At 36.9% G+C, this 16,388-nt stretch overlaps 1 protein-coding gene across 8 annotated transcripts in view; it reads left to right on the top strand.

Moving 5' to 3' along the window:
- The window catches only part of nrg2a (neuregulin 2a), a 96,688-nt gene that overhangs the window by 68,214 nt on the left and 12,086 nt on the right, over positions 1-16,388 (top strand). For 4 of the 8 annotated variants that reach the window (XM_065287142.2, XM_065287145.2, XM_065287147.2 and 1 more), the window contains exons 4-7: positions 163-283; positions 8,520-8,578; positions 12,341-12,364; positions 15,580-15,682. In XM_065287142.2, coding sequence (XP_065143214.1) covers positions 163-283; positions 8,520-8,578; positions 12,341-12,364; positions 15,580-15,682 — 307 coding nt within the window. Of the gene's footprint in view, positions 1-162; positions 284-8,135; positions 8,207-8,519; positions 8,579-12,340; positions 12,365-15,579; positions 15,683-16,388 lie in introns of all 8 variants that reach the window. The other 4 variants (XM_065287143.2, XM_065287146.2, XM_065287148.2 and 1 more) reach the window with 1 other exon arrangement.

Raw genomic sequence — 16,388 nt, 5'->3', positions numbered from 1 at the left:
ACAGATAATAAATGTTATCTGAGAAGCTGGCGTATCTTCTCGCCATGTTTCGGGTTTTTTGTACAATGATGTGGTTGTTTACAAAGCTGTTTTTTTGTGATTTTATCGACATTATCTGACAATGCAGGTGTCTTTAAACATCTGTGTCTTTGTTTCCCGCAGTAACCACAACGTTATCTCCGGGATCGGGCCATGCACGAAGATGCAACGATACAGAGAAGGCATATTGTGTGAACGGCGGTGACTGTTACTTCATACATGGTATAAATCAGCTGTCCTGCAAGTGAGTTTCGCTATGTGTCCTTTTTCTGACTATTTATACTTCTAGAAAAGTTTTTTTTTATACTAATCCAAGACTCATTTTTGAGGTCATGTGGTAGATTTGATTGTAATGTGTAAGGGCGTTTCTTCAGCTACGGGTACTTTTGAACTTCCTTAACAATTGATATATTAGCTTTTATTATTGGGCAACATTGTTGATTGTAGTGAAACTGATCTATAATGGGTTTTATGCTTTAAGATTAAAAGCCTGGTGGTCAAAAAAATCTATACATACTGTAAAAGTATACATTGCACAACAACTAAAGGCAAGATGAGTTTTAATATGACCATCAATATCATTTCCTGGGGCATAAAAGTGCTTGTAGTTGAAGAAACGCGTATACATTTTTATCGTGTTGTATGATCTTCATATTGTTTGCAAATGAGTGCTAAATGAAGTAAGGATCCCCCTTTTATTCCCAACCGGAGTTCCCATTTCTTTCCAGGAATGACCAAATGGTATCCATCAACTTGCACTCTCTCTTTCTCAGTCTGACTTTGTTTGTGTCCCTCTTGTCTCGGGACACAGCAGGCTGAATCATCGGTGCAGAAGTCGATGAGTGCGATATGACTGTGTGTCTGTGCAATGTATTTGGTGGGGAACCGGGCGCTCAGACGTCCCACGTTTAGCGTGCTGGAGAAATGTGCTCTAAAATGCCATGTCATGCAGGTTTAGCGCTGAGACAAATATTTACGAGAGTCAGAGGCCTCCCACGAGGTAAATAGGGCCGTTGCTTACATTTCAATCACGGGAGAAAAGGACGGCGATTACACAGATCCTTTTAAATAAGAGATGCTCGGAAAACATTTTCGCCCGAATTATCAAAACAAGCTGACCGGGACGAACAAGTAGTCGCGATGGGGGCGATAACAAACACGGGTGACGGAGTGTCACACGTGTTTGTGTATGTATGCGTGTATACAACATCTGGGCTTTATATGGACTTGTTTTGTAGTAGTGAGAGCAGTAGAGATCACAAGACCAAAAGGTGCTGTTTTTCTTTCGTCCTTTTTTGTTTTCTTATTAAAATACATTTTCAGACCACATGTTGTGCCACGTTATTAGCGCACCTGCCAGCGTTTCAGCCCAGATGCTTGTGCGTGCACGCTCGTACATGGAATAATGCTCTGCAAGCAAACGACCAGACATGGCTGCGATAGCCATTCAATAAGTTGTGTACAAATTGAAGGGAGCAATAACTCAATTACAGCAGCTAATTCACTCACGGTTGAGGCACGGGTCCAGAAAAGTCGGATAATGCAGTCAAGGCCCGCAGGGAATTGTTGCCCCGAAGCTATCTTGTTTAATATAGGCCAGGTTTCCATAGGAATTACTCTACGGCCTTCCTCGTATCAGCTTTCCTTTAAAATGCAAAGTTACCCCCCCCCACACACACACACACATAGCCTACAGTATATATATGACGACAAGGACGAGGTAATGAATGACCCGAGCCGTAATTATTTTCTTGCTGCAATGATGGTGGGAGTATTTTACAGCCTGCCAAGTTACAGCAGCACCACATCGACACCCCTGTCATGTTTACATAAGACCAGGACAGACCACAGAGCTGGAGAAGAGAGAGAGATGGAGATTCATGGAGGGGCCCAGACTGCAGTTTAAAGTTTTTTTGGGTGATGAGCATCAAGGACAATTTAAGATGAAAACTGAGGTTTAGTTTTCCATTTCAAATTATGCATTCGGCACGCATGTATCCAAAGCGACTTCAAGCTATACATGTTTTAATCAGTATGCGCATTCCCTGGGGTTCGAACCCATGACCTTTGCATTTCTAGAGTTATGGGAACATGCTGAGTTTACAGAGTTTGTTTTTAATTACTGGCCCTCTGACTGCATTAACTTTCCGAGTTGTAGGGAAGGTATGTGAAAACCGCTGCCTCGAAATCATTTTTTAAAATGACAGTAGTTGTCATCAGATTGATATTTATTATGCAACGCAAAGAAGATCAAAAGATCCGATTGTTTTTCCTGTAAATATTATTTAGGTTTGATGTGAGTCTTTTGGGTCATAATGGACTTGCTGTGGTCGTTCCAGCAATGCTGGCCTTCTCATTTAAACAGCTCTTTGTCAACACTGTTACAATGACCTGAAAGAGGGCAACTGAGAAAGACGATTTCTCTTTCCTATTCTCACTCAAAGCTTTATTACTCTTCAGGTTACAATGGTTGTTTCTGGTTCAGGTCGGTACATGTGGTCATTTAAAGACTTAAGCTTGTTAAATGATCTGATTTGATTGACATGTGGTGCTGGTTAGAGACTGTTGTGTGATTATGACCTACAATATATTTTAGCAAATCTGTCTCTTAAAAATACTTTTACGGCTGTGATTTTCACATCTGGTATATTATTACACATTATTTGACAAATTATTGTTGCAGGGAGTGTAATATTGATGTTGTAGTGGCTTTGGCTGTCTTTTGAATATCAATTATGCAATAACTCGTCTTTTCTGTCGCATGTGGCTCATTGCCATGTGGAAAGTTCCCAGTGCCTTCAGTGGATGTGTTGCGCTGTGCGATATACAGTTTAGCCACCTGCACCTGGATTCTTGGAACTGGTAACCGTGTTCCTGACATCAGGCTTGTTTGGAGTATTACAATGTTTATCTTCTTCAGGTTTACTTTTACGGCCCAATTCTGGCAAAATGCTCTTTCTTTTTCGTCCCCCCCCCCCGCTGCCTTTGTAGATCTTCTCAGACAGATGTGCCCGAGTGTTTGTTGAGGGAAACTGCGGCTTTGTTAAAGTGAGGTAGAAATTCTGTGCATTAACTAAACCAATGATAACCAACTAGGGACACAGATACATTTATGTGTTACTATATCAAATTGTGATTAAAATATTTAGTTACTTTTTAAGAAAGAAAAAAAAATATTTGTGTTAAGTTTTATCATTTTTCATGGATATAACTTGATGCAGAAGAATAATGAAGATCTAAATAGCTTTATTATGTAAAAATATATTAAATGTCAGAATAAATCTTTTTTGAGCAATTTATTTTCAGCTCTGCAGATTCTAAATAAACCTTTTGAACACTGTTAAAATGTTGCTGTTACAGTAACTTACTGTAGATACTCAACTTTAGCACTTTACATTAAGTTTGTATTTGTTGACATATAGTAAATACATTAGCTAACATGAATTAACAATATACAACACAGTATAGGTGTTCAGCATATATTAATCTTTATTAAATGTAGTTAATTTCAATACAATTGTTTATGTTAGTTCATTGTGATGTTAACAGTCACCACGTTTCATCCATCTTTTAAGTAAGCTTAACAATTTTGCAATTTATGCAAAAATTATGCACTATATTTTGAAATTTTTATTTTTTACAGTGTAGTAAATGCTGAAATTAACATGAACTAAGCTTAATAAATGCTGTTCATTGTTAGTTCATGTTAACTAAAGCAGGGCTCGACATTAATGTTTAAGTTAATGTTTTGGATTGGCAAGTGAGAGAGTGTTTTACGTGCCCGACCACACAAAATCTAAACTGACCACCAAAAACTGAAATGTCAATGCAAAATAATAAAAAATATAATAAATATACCTATTTTTATTTGAAATAGCCTTTGTTCCAATACTGTAGGTGTAACCCCATTGACATGGCTAAAATCATTTTTTTCAAGTAACTTTTTTACTTGGACAAGTGAATGACAAATTTTCTTGTCCAAAGGACAAATCACATGACCATGCTAAATGTCAAGCCCTGGCTAATGCAATATGGGTCAGTGACAAAAACGGTTTGGTAAGATAAGAAATTCAAAAATCTTTTTAAAAAACTTGATTTAAAAGTATGCATCAGGTTTATTTCAATGCACATAGTGTATTTATGTTAATGTGTATGCAATAAAAATTACATTTGCACCATTTTTATGAAAGTTAAGACTGAATGGACCTGAAAATGTCAAATGGTGTAACCGCCAATTGCGCCAAAGAATGAGAATGCTTTTTTTACATTTTTTTTAAGCCTTTGTAAGATTGCATGTAAGTCTTATAATCAAAAAATATTTTTAAAATATCATTTTATTAGTTATTTATAAATGTAAATAATAATGTTTAATCCGTTTTTTGTCATATTTGTATTGAAAACAGCTCTGTTTTCTAAATAACCTTTGACAAATGATGTAAAAATGTATGTAAAAAAATCATATTACACTAAACTAGATTATTATATTTTATTCCACATTTTTTTATGAATATATAATAATAAAAATACTAATTACACCAACTGACATTTTTGCAATAATCCCCCAAATACTCTTTCAAAACTTCGACATTTTAGACTTGGTCCTCAAAAAAGAGAATGTTTGCAAATAATCTGCAAATTTATTTAGAAAATGTAATCCTTTTACATTTAATTGAACCATACGGACACAAAATAATTAATGTCACGTCATTGACCCCTATACAACCTTACTTTAAAAATTAACCAACTGATTTCAAGATCACTTTATCATACATTTTAAAAATGCTGGGTTATTTTTACGTTTGGTAAAAATGGGATGAGCCCAACCCCTTAGGTTGTAATTTGACCTATGTTGGGTTATTTTAACCCATAATTGGGTCAAATATAAACATCTGTCTGTGTTAATTTAACCCAACGGCCGAGCTTGTCCCTTTTTGACCTAATGCTGGATTGAAAATAACCAAGTATTTTTTAGAGTGTAAGAAACATCATCCAAACTGTCCACATTACTGCATGTGCTCAAGGTAAAGACTCAAGGACAAGTCTGAAACTGTACGCTTTATGAAAACACTGAATGCAGACAGAGGTAATGGTGAGTGTCTGTTCTTTATTTGAAGAAAGGCAACAAATGAAGGAATGTCGAGTAGTTTTCATACACGCGTGCATGTGCACACACTTTAGTCTGCCTCTCTACAGCAGAGTAACATTGTTTCCATGACCTCTGAAAGCGGCGTACTTGTTACCTAAAGCACGTCTGTACTCTAGTTCAGGGGTAACGCTACCTCTCCTAAACCTTAACCTTCGCTCCCTCCTACATTCCCCTTAGGACTAAATCCGTGTGGGTATAGTCAGCTAATGTTTATGACAAAGTGCTCTACCACCTTCCTCTCTGTAATTCCCAGGGTAGCCTCTGATATATGTTAAATTTCAGCGTGCCAGGCACTGACATGGCTCTGTAGCGGCCCGGGAAGAGGTTACGGCCTCAACCTTGACTCATTTTACACTCTATAAACTCACCAAAGGCTTCGTGTGCGTGCCGAACGTATTATGTCACGGGTAATACCTCGCACCCTACTTCAAAAGCTAACATAAGTGTTTTTTTTTACTTTTACTGGGCTCATAAGCATGCGTGTCTGCTAAGTCGACGTTCTCTCTTGCCTGTCGGTCAGACTGAAGAAAGGAAAAAAACATTTATGCTTCGTGTTTGTCCTACAAAATTGAAGGTGGCCATTCATCAGTCATAGTTGACTAGAGCAGTTAGAGAGGAATTAGCAGTGTGAAAACATTAGCCCCGTAACAGCCATTACGCAGTGATGAGAGATAATTTGTTTACTGGAATAACATGAATGAGCATAATTGGCCAATCAAATCCGTGAGTGACAGCCCGTGTCATATTCAGACGACCGTATCAGAGACTGGTGCCTATTGGCTCAGACACAACTTTAGCAAGTAATTTGGGTCGTATTATTCACTCTGCATCTTATACTGTACTGCATAGAAAGCAATATATGTGAATATCCATACATTTAAAGGGGCCATGTCACAAGACTTTTTTAAAGGAATAGTCCATTTTCTTAAAAGAAAAATCCAGATAATTTACTCACCACCATCTCATTCAAAATGTTGATGTCTTTCTTTGTTCAGTCGAGAAGAAATTATGTTTTTTTAAGGATTTTTCTCATTTTAATGGACTTTAATAGAGCCCAACACTTAATACTTAACTCAACACTTAACAGTTTTTTTCAACGGAGTTTCAAAGGACTATAAACGATCCCATACGAGGCATAAGGGTCTTATCTAGCAATACGTTTGTCATTTGAAAAAAAACATGCACTTTTAAACCACAACTCCTCGTCTAGGTCCGGTCCTGTGATGCGCAGCGTGACCTCACGTAAATGCGTAGTTACGTAGAGAGGTCACGTGTTACATATGAAACGCACATTTGCGGACCATTTTAAACAATAAACTGACACAAAGACATTATTATTCCAAATACAACCACGTCGGAACGGTCCTCTTTCTCCACACTTGTAAACACTGGGGCGTAGTTTCGCGTTCGTCCTCTGTGACCTCTTGACGTCATGACGTATTGCGTGGGGTCGTGTGGCTCATCACAGGACTGGACCTAGACGAGAAGTTGTGGTTTAAAAGTGCTTTTTTCTTATCAAAAATGACAATGGTTTTGCTAGATAAGACCCTTATGCCTCGTTTGGGATCGTTTATTGTCCTTTAAACCTGTTGAAAAAACTGTTAAGTGTTGAGTTAAGTATTAAGTGTTGGGCTCTATTAAAGTCCATTAAAATGAGAAAAATCCTCAAAAAACATAATTTCTTCTCGACTGAACAACGAAAGACATCAACATTTTGGATGACATGGTGGTGAGTAAATTATCTGGATTTTTCTTTTAAGAAAATTGACTATTCCTTTAAGATGTCAAATAAATCTTTGGTGTCCCCAGAGTACACATAGGAAGTTTTAGCTTACAATATCATATAGATAATTTATTAAAACATGTTAAAGTTGACACTTTGTAAGTGTGAGCCAAATTGTGGCGTTTTGGGTGTGTCCTTTAAAATGCAAATGAGCTGATGAAATTCAAAAACTGATTGCAATGATGGTGGTTTGTTGCAACTGAAACTCAAATGTGCTGTGAATTATTTTCTCTTTCTTTTTTTCTACACAAAATGGCAGTGCTGTGGTTGGATAGTGCAGATTAAGGGGCAGTATTATTATAATAAGATCTCCTTATGACATCATAAGGAGAGACACATTTCAATGACCTAATTTTTCACGTGCTTGCAGAGAATGGTTAACCAAAACTGAGTTACTGGGTTGATCTTTTTCACATTTTCTAGGTTGATGGAAACACTGGGAACCCAATTAAACATGGAAAAAGACAGATTTTCATGCCATGGCCCCTTTAAATATAAAGATGCTTCACGACGCCATAGATAGAGGAACTTTTTTGAAGAACCAAAATGATTCTTCTATGGCATCGCTGTGAACCATTTAAGCACCTTTACTTTTAAAAAGTGTAAAACAATAGATGAAAAGGCACTTTAGAAGCAAAATTGTTAAAGATATCTGGACCTTAAAAGCATTAAACTCACTAAATGTAAAAAATGTACTCCAAGGAAAACCATGTGCTCATCTTCCTGTTATTCCATATTGGACTTTCTATCATCTGGGGAAAACAAAATATATTTGGCAAAGAGAGGAACTGAGAACTTCAGTCCCCATTCACTTTTATTTTATGGAAAAACATCATTTTTTTTTCATGTCCACATGAAATTACATGAGGAAGAGCAAATGATTGAGCAAAATGTAAATGTTCATCTAAATGAACTTTTATGAAAAGTTTTATCGCCTTGCTTCTCGTGTATATTCATCTTGTTTCGAGGTTCTTCATTTATTTTTCTACATGAAAGCAAGTCATTTTGTTTTTACTGTGTGCCTATTAAACAAATGATGGGCGGTTCACATTGGATTTTCGTTGGCTTTGTTGTGTTGCAGTGTGTGTATCCAAACTTATTGTGCATTATATTGTCTGTCTATGATGTCTGTGTGTGTCACCTTTTCAACCTCTCCTCCTTTCCCAGATGTCCAGACGGATACTTCGGCCCGCGGTGCACGCAGACAGGGCCCCTGCGGTTAATCAGTCGTAATGAAAGTATGTTGACTTAAGATGCACAGCCGCAAACAGAGACCTGGTCGTCACTGGGTTACCACTGTCGTCTCTGCCTTTACCTTTCTCTGCCCCCGAGATCCGCCGGCTTGTCTGTCCTGAATCAGACACAGTGGTGCTCCAGTGGACCCTCTGCTTCAGCTGTCCATTATTGTGCTAAGGATCTAATTTCATTTCTCTGCTTTCTTTTTCTCTGCCTCTCTCTCTCCCTCTCTCTCTCTCTCTTTGCATTTCTCCTTTCTGCTTGTCTCTACTCTATCTATCTCTCTCTCTCTATGGTTTTGTTTCTTTCCATCAGGTGTCCAAATGACTTTACTGGTGATCGCTGTCAAACCTACGTTATGGCCAGTTTCTACCGTATGTCCATTTCTGTCTGTCTGTCTGTCTGTTTTGCATGCTGTTTTTGGAGATATTCTGTAATTTTATGGAATGTTATTCTGTAATGGTTTGATGAGTCGCTTTCTGTTCTAACAAATTAATTCAGTTTGTGACATTCACCCCATTGCACTGTCATAGTTCATTTTACATTACAAGCACCCAGTGATTGTAGTGATGCATGTTTTCAGATATGATTGCATGTAGTTTATTAAACCGAATCAATAATTTAAAGTAATTATAATATTTAAGGTACGCAGTGAAAGAAACTCCTAATAAATATCCTACATAACAGATTAACATATTAAACTTAAATATTACTAACCATAAATACACGCCATGGAGCGTCCAACCAATGCACAACATTAAGAAATAATAATTTTGATTAAGAGACGCACATAATTGTGAAGGAGCAAAAAGTTAAGTTTCACAAGCATCTCTGTGTACAGTAATTATAAACAAATACTGCATTGTTAGCAAAGTCATTGTAAATATCAGTTGCATTTATAGGTTATAATAATTAGATCACATTTGAGCTAAATTACAGATTATTTATTGAAATTGCATAAACGGCATTCTGACCTAGGTACAAATCTAATCTGCTATTGTACCGTAAACAAATTATGTTATTATCGAGCTCTGCAATTTCATAATTAGTCTGAGTATTTACGTCAAACTTTCACGGTACAAAGAGATTTTAAATAATCAATCTTTCTCAGTAGTAATTTGCATGCAATATACCCGTCTGTAGGTCCACAAATGCGTGCAAAGTAAAACTCAAACATATGAGATGTAATCCCATTGTTACCCTCGCGCACAACTCAAAGTTAAAAAAAAATCCCCTTTGAATAATGAGATGAAATGAAACAGCTTTACTTCCCGAGGTGACACATTTTAACCGTATAAGGCTACACAACGCCGTCTGCACCACACATGTCCATCAACTGCAGAATAACACACAGATTAGTGGGAGGAAACTATGGCTGTACCTGACAGTTCGTGCCTGTGAGCTATTGGCTCTTACCTGTGTCCGCTTTGTGTTTATAATCAGGCCTTTGTGCTCACAAGAGCGTTGCTACGTTGCCACTGTTTACATTTTACCAACACTCTTTTACCAAAAATATGAGAAGCTTACACAGTTCGATTTCATACGATATAAAAGTGGGAATAATTTACGAGCACTCAAAGTGGTGCAACACAAGAAAAATTATTTGTTAATATGACGCGTGGGCTTTAACCCATGTTTTGTTACGTTATGATTTATTGCCCTGGAGTCGTGTATAGCTTATCAAGTCTTTGCATGCAAAGTTGTATGAATTGTTAGCTTTCTACTGTCAACAGTCAGGTTTCCTCTTCGTACTTTGTGGCGCTGTTCAGGTTGGGAGGTCTGAAAATGGATGTCTTTCAACAAACATTGGATGTTGAAACAGTGCGGGTACTGAAGCATTTAGACCCGTGGAAGTGTAAATAACAGTAATCTTAAATGGGTACAATAGGTACGTGTAGATGCAAGCTGAAAACAAATTGTCTACCATTTTGGTGTCGCATGCGAATGTCAATCTCAAACATGGGGTATGTCTGACAGAATGTCACTTCAACGTGGAAGGACTATCTTTATATCCCAACATGCAATCTTGGTGCATTTTACATATTCAGATCCAAAACCATCATCTAAAACCAATATTTTTTCATATCCTTTCTATTATAGTTAACACCAAACCACAAAAATAACAGTAACATTTGTCTTTAAGCATAAAAATAAATCACTTGCAAGGGGATCATCATGTTTGCCAATTTTGGACATTAAATAAAGTAAAAAGTATTGCTCTTAAAAAAGTACATATCCACTATCTATATCAAGCACAGTCAGTGAAAGTGTGTTGTCATGGCAACAGTCTGGGATTTCCTATAGCTAATATTAGGCACGTGAGCTGTCCATAGAGAAGAACTCCATGCTTATCTTAATAGAAATAATCCTATTATCCTGATCCAAGCCATATTAGACACATTTCCAATTTTAATATGCAGAGCTCAAAAATTACAGCTGCATCCTGTACGATTCATGTCACTCAAATGACAGGTGCACCCAATTGACCCTTCGCTAAACCCCGCCCTCCTTAGTTACTGTTGCTACGCCTGTCAAGCTTTCACACCTGGCAGGTTTAATACAGTATGCATGCACTGATGTCACACATTCTTAAGTAATTGTTGGCAAACTTTTGGGGAAATATCTGAGAGAGCAAGACGAATGGGACTGAATTATGCATTTGAGGGATATATATCTATCCATAACATAATATGCAACCGATTCGAAAATAATTTAATCAAAATTGAAGCTAAAGCCTATAGGTCCCAGCGCAAGCAGCAGCCGCCTCATACGCTGACTATTTAAATGGGAAACACACAAATTGAAACAGCTTTGCTCATGCACAGCAGGGTAAGTGAAATTTGTAAAAATAATCTAATGATTATAAATCAAACCGTGGAATAAACACAAGACATCAGCCTAACCACTTTGCAATGATAACATTGTCCGGCTTATAGAGCTAACCCCGGGAGAACCGCGATCGGATTGGGGGACTCAGGGGTAGGCCGTCCATTAACAAAATGCTAAATTATTTTTTAAACTATGTCAGTCAGCCTTCGTCTTGCCTTTAATCATTTTATTTTATGTTAAAATACAAACAACTGTCATTATTTTCATGCAATGATGTGCTGAGTTAGCTAGCTAGCTAACATTAACGTAGATGTTTTTGTTAATCCTGTCGACATTTAGTTGTGAATTAAGTTTTCCACACTGCTTGATCCACGTCCGGCATTTCTTGGGTTTTAGGTTTCGAAAAGGGAAAAAATTCCACAACATCATCCAAACGTTTAGGATACTGGGTATCAGATTTATACATCCAAATGCATAACGCTTGTTTCCCTCGCTCGAAAGCTTAACGGACCTCCCATGCCAAGTTACGGTTGCGAAGCCACGATTGGCCTATAGCGGTTTTCGGGCATGGCTCAATTGTGTGATCCATATAGGCCTAATATTTGTTGCATATGACGGCATGTTTTACTAATATACAAACATCCCAAAGTGTACTTAGCATCTTGTGATTAACAATTAACATAAACACAAAAATGCACCATTCATAGTATGTTATGAATAATATCAACTGTCTCTGTACCCCACAGGTAAGACCCGTCAAAGATATTCGTATTTACTGTAACAAATGTATAACAATTTACTTGCATCCTTCCACATCTGCTTTTTAGTGAAACTGTCTTGTTTGTAAAAAACGATATTATTGTAAATAACAAAAATAAAGTATTAAATAACCACTACATTGTGTCTAACATTGCGCCGTCTGAATTAGCTTACAGTGACATTAAAACTACAAATTTACTAACCTAGCTGCTCGTCTTAAAAACTTAGGTCCTAATTCATGCAATAAATACCAAATAATATACTAGTTTAATTATATTTTATTACTCAATAATACACTTACCTATTAATTCAGACTCGTGTTATAGAAACCCATAACCCAACTTGCATGAACTAACTTTTCACTGTGAACACTTCTTATCTGAACACATTATCTCTCAGTATTTGCTTGATGTGTCACAATCACTTTCATAATGCCCATATGTGTTCCTGTGTACGGTGGGATGTCTCTCTCTTAAACCTTGTTCTTCCTTGTTCTCCCTCTCTCTCTTTGTTTTTGCTCCTCAATTATCAACTCTTTGCACTGGCAGAGTCTCTTGGGATTGAATTTATGGGTATGGACCAATACTTCATTCCGATTTCCAGATTGAACTGTATAGATTTCATTCCATTTGACACACCTCCATAGCCTCTTTCTTACGGACTCTAAAGCAAATGAGCAAATTGATTAACAAATAAATCTGTCAGTCAGCCATTGCTATCTACGTAGTCCCTCTTTTCATGAGTCGGCATGAGAATCATTATTTGCAGCCCTTATCTGTTCAGAAAAGAAAAACTTTTAGAAGTTGGTAATGGCTCGCCGTTTTAGCGCTTTAAAACCAGCCATAAATTTTTGCAAGGCATTAGAAACGCTACCAGAGATGTAGTTTAATGTCTTAGAGAAATTATCATTCTGTTATCGTTTATCCTCATGTTGTTCTGAAACCGTATGAGTTTTTTTATTTTGTTAAACACAAACTAAGATAATTTGATAAATGATGGTAAGCACGAATCATTTATCAAAATATCTTAGTTTGTGTTTACAAAATAAGAAACAGCATGAGTAAATGATGTGATTTTTAGGTGAACTGTTCCTTTAACGGTTTACGCAGTTTGTTTGTTAGGTCTCAAGTAGGACTCCTGACAAACACATATTTCTTGAGTTTGTTACGAGAACATAAAGAGATAAAGAAATGATTCAGGTTTTGTTGTGAGCATAAGTATGTACACAGGTTTTCTTTTAATGTGGCCTAAATGTCTAAATGTACTCATTTTGCGGGGGAGGTTCTTGGAAACCTCCGTCAGTTTTACGCACCAACACTGTTATTTATTTACGCTAAACATAACAAGTAGCGTAAGTGAATTTATGTACACTGAAGTACTGTTAACATCGAATTATGTTACACCTGTTAAGCCTTGGCTTACGTAGTGTCAAGATCATGCACGCACTTAAACTCTTTGTGCTGCCGTTCTTGTTTTCCCATAAAACCTACAGTATGTATAACATATTGTTTCAATTGCAAACATCCCAAAATGATACATTTATGGATTTGGCAGACACTTTTATTTAAAGCAAATACATTTCCCAGAGAATCAAACCCATTATTCCCATTATTTTTGATTAATGCTTGTTTAAAGAATTTTACTGGAAAACAAGACGGTGAAATGTAAGGCAGGGATTGAGCATCTGTATTTTTTATGCCCCTACATAAATCTGACCACGCCAGTTAGTGCTTAAATTAGAATGACGTAATGTTTTAAAGATTTTGTGGATTTCGATTGACAGCTCAAAGTAATTTCAATGCAACATGGATGAGTGCTGCAGATAAGACGTCTCATGCCATTCTTAAACAAAACAGTTGGATTTCCTCCCCTGTCTTGTACTTTTCTCGTCTCTGTTTCCATCTGCTCTCTCTCATTTTCCTGAGCTTTTCCTGTTGTCTTTGCTCAATTATTTTCGGTCTTTTTTTCCCATTTATCCTTGCACGCTAGTTTGCCGTTCCTCTTCTGCACCAATGGCAATTCTGCAGCTGTATTTTATAACCGTTCAAAAAGTTTCCCTTTTGTTTTCTGTTTTTGATTCTGCCGGGCTTACAAATCTGAATCTTAGTGCCCTAGCATGCCAAACTGCATTAGAAGCATAATTAGGTTGTTTACATGACCTCTCCCAGTCGTCTGTTCTTTGCTTATAAAAACAGCCCCTGTTTTCCCTTGAAAATGATCCGTTTTACGGTACATGTAAACTAAGATCCCAGCTTCTTAAGAGTCGAGCTTAAAGCACATACTTACCATTGCTTACCATTACTTACCATTCTCGAATGATTGCACTTTAATTCAAAGCAAACGACAGCTGGATTATTTCTTTATTGATTATGAAATATTCCCCCTAATAAACCCCTCCACAGTTCTGTTCCTTTTGAAAAGTCTGTGAGACGAATCCAAGCCCCATTTCCAAGGGAAAGACAAAAGGCTGGACATTGTTTGTGGTTTGATATCTGAAAAATGTCCCAGCATTTGGCATGTTTTAAAGCTTGCTAAACATCCATGCTTTGATTGATTATGGATACATGAAACTATTTGACAAGGCCCTCTTGATAGTACTTGTGCCTCCATGTGATCGGCTCTTTGACAAATCTAAATTGCTATTAAAGATATGACTCAATATTTTATCTTGAGAATGTTTTGATGTTCTCCAGTAATATATTTAAACTCCCCATAAACAAGATGATTTTTTTATTTGTCAGAGATAAAATTGTGATATTATCAGACTTTTTTCAGGGAGTAACATTTTTGGTTTTATTAGCATGTAGGCCTGCTTAATGTTTAGTCGTGATTAATCGTTTGCAGAATAAAAGTTTTATATGTGGGTGTACTATGCATAACAAATATGTGTATACATAAATACATACACATGCATGTATCATTTTAAGAAAAAAAGATTTATATAATTAATAAATATTTATATATAAAATAAGTTATATATTTAAATAAAAATGTATATACACATGCAAATATTTTTTTATATATATCTTTTTTAATTATATTATGCACAGTGCACCCACATATATTATGTAAACAAAAACTTTTATTTTGCTAACGATTAGTCACGACTAATTGGCAGCCTTAGGTTACATTTTTACACATAAATTTAACAACATTTAGTGAGATTAATGCTTACAAACTATGTAATGATTAAGATAAATTCACTAAAACTTAACTTGCACATTACATGAATGCATTTTTGCTTTCCAAGTGAACTTATCTTGTTTTAAGGATGTTTAGATGTTTTTTTCTGGAAGTCAAAAATACAGATAAAACATTTCGGTGGTATATTGAAACCCTTGGGATTGGAGTTGAGCTTGTAAATTGAGCTGAATTACAATGCCCTCCAGTGGAGGAAGCCATCCATGGAATCACAGACTCCTTTCATCAGGGCCTGTTGGGAGATCACTGAGCTACACATCCATGATTATGATACAAATTATGCCTTGTGCAAGCAATTTCCACTGCTGAGTTGGTCCTGAACTCAGTTTCCATCTTATGATTTAATTCTTACATCCATACAGTACGTATCCCTCAGATCCGCTGTGGGTTCTGGGTTACGCTTTATACAAAAACACGTTCCTTAGAGTCGTAGATAATCTCTCTGTAGATCTCAGATTTGACCGCTAGACACAGAGGAGGACCGCAGCGGTGGGAACTGTTTACGGGAAGGTTTTAGTACCAGTTTTAGATGGAAGAGATACTGATGGTTCTTCTGTGGTTGTGTTGCGTGTGTGGGACTCTGTAGAGGCAGAGGAGCTCTATCAGAAGAGAGTCCTGACAATCACCGGCATATGTGTGGCTCTTTTGGTGGTGGGCATTGTCTGTGTGGTGGCCTACTGCAAAACCAAGTGAGTAAAAAGCAATGCATATTATCATTTCAATTCTTTATTCTATATTTTTGATTATAACCCAGCATTTTAAAAAGCATTCTTTTCATCTCTAATGCTTAACAAGTCATTATTGTTGTATTCAGAATTAAATCTTTTAAATATGGAAATAAGATTATGGGCTTGGTAAAAATGTAGGATATCTATTTAAAAAATAAGTAAAAGAGGAAAAGGAAATAGGATAAGAAAGGTGGTAGCACTAACAGTGCCATTTGTAATATGTACATTAAATGTCCATTGTATATGTGCATTGTACAGTGAAGTGTCTATTTATTATACACGCTCAGAAAAGAAGGTACAAAAGATGTCACTGGGGTGGATCCTTTTGAAAAAGTACACTTTTGTACCTAAAAGGTGCATATTGGTAACGTAAAGGTACACAGTGGTACCTTATGGCGCTTTTCCATTGCATAGTACCCCACGGTTTGGTTTGGGTCAGCTTACTTTTGGGAGCTTTTCCACTGGGTGCAGAACATAGTACCCGATACTTTTTTTAAGTACCACCTCGGTCGTGGGTTCCAAGCAACCCGAGCTGATACCAAAACGTGACACGAAAACACTAGATCACTGATTGGTCTGAGAGAATCATCACTACCAGCGTCGCTACTAGCTTGCGCTGTATCGAGTAAACCTGTTGTCATCTGTGCTTTGCTGTAAGTTCCCAAAC

This window comes from Paramisgurnus dabryanus, chromosome 18 (assembly GCF_030506205.2).
Source record: "Paramisgurnus dabryanus chromosome 18, PD_genome_1.1, whole genome shotgun sequence".
Lineage (NCBI taxonomy): Eukaryota > Metazoa > Chordata > Actinopteri > Cypriniformes > Cobitidae > Paramisgurnus > Paramisgurnus dabryanus.
Note: the sequence above shows the minus strand (reverse complement) of the source record. Positions and strands in the feature narration are given on the sequence as shown.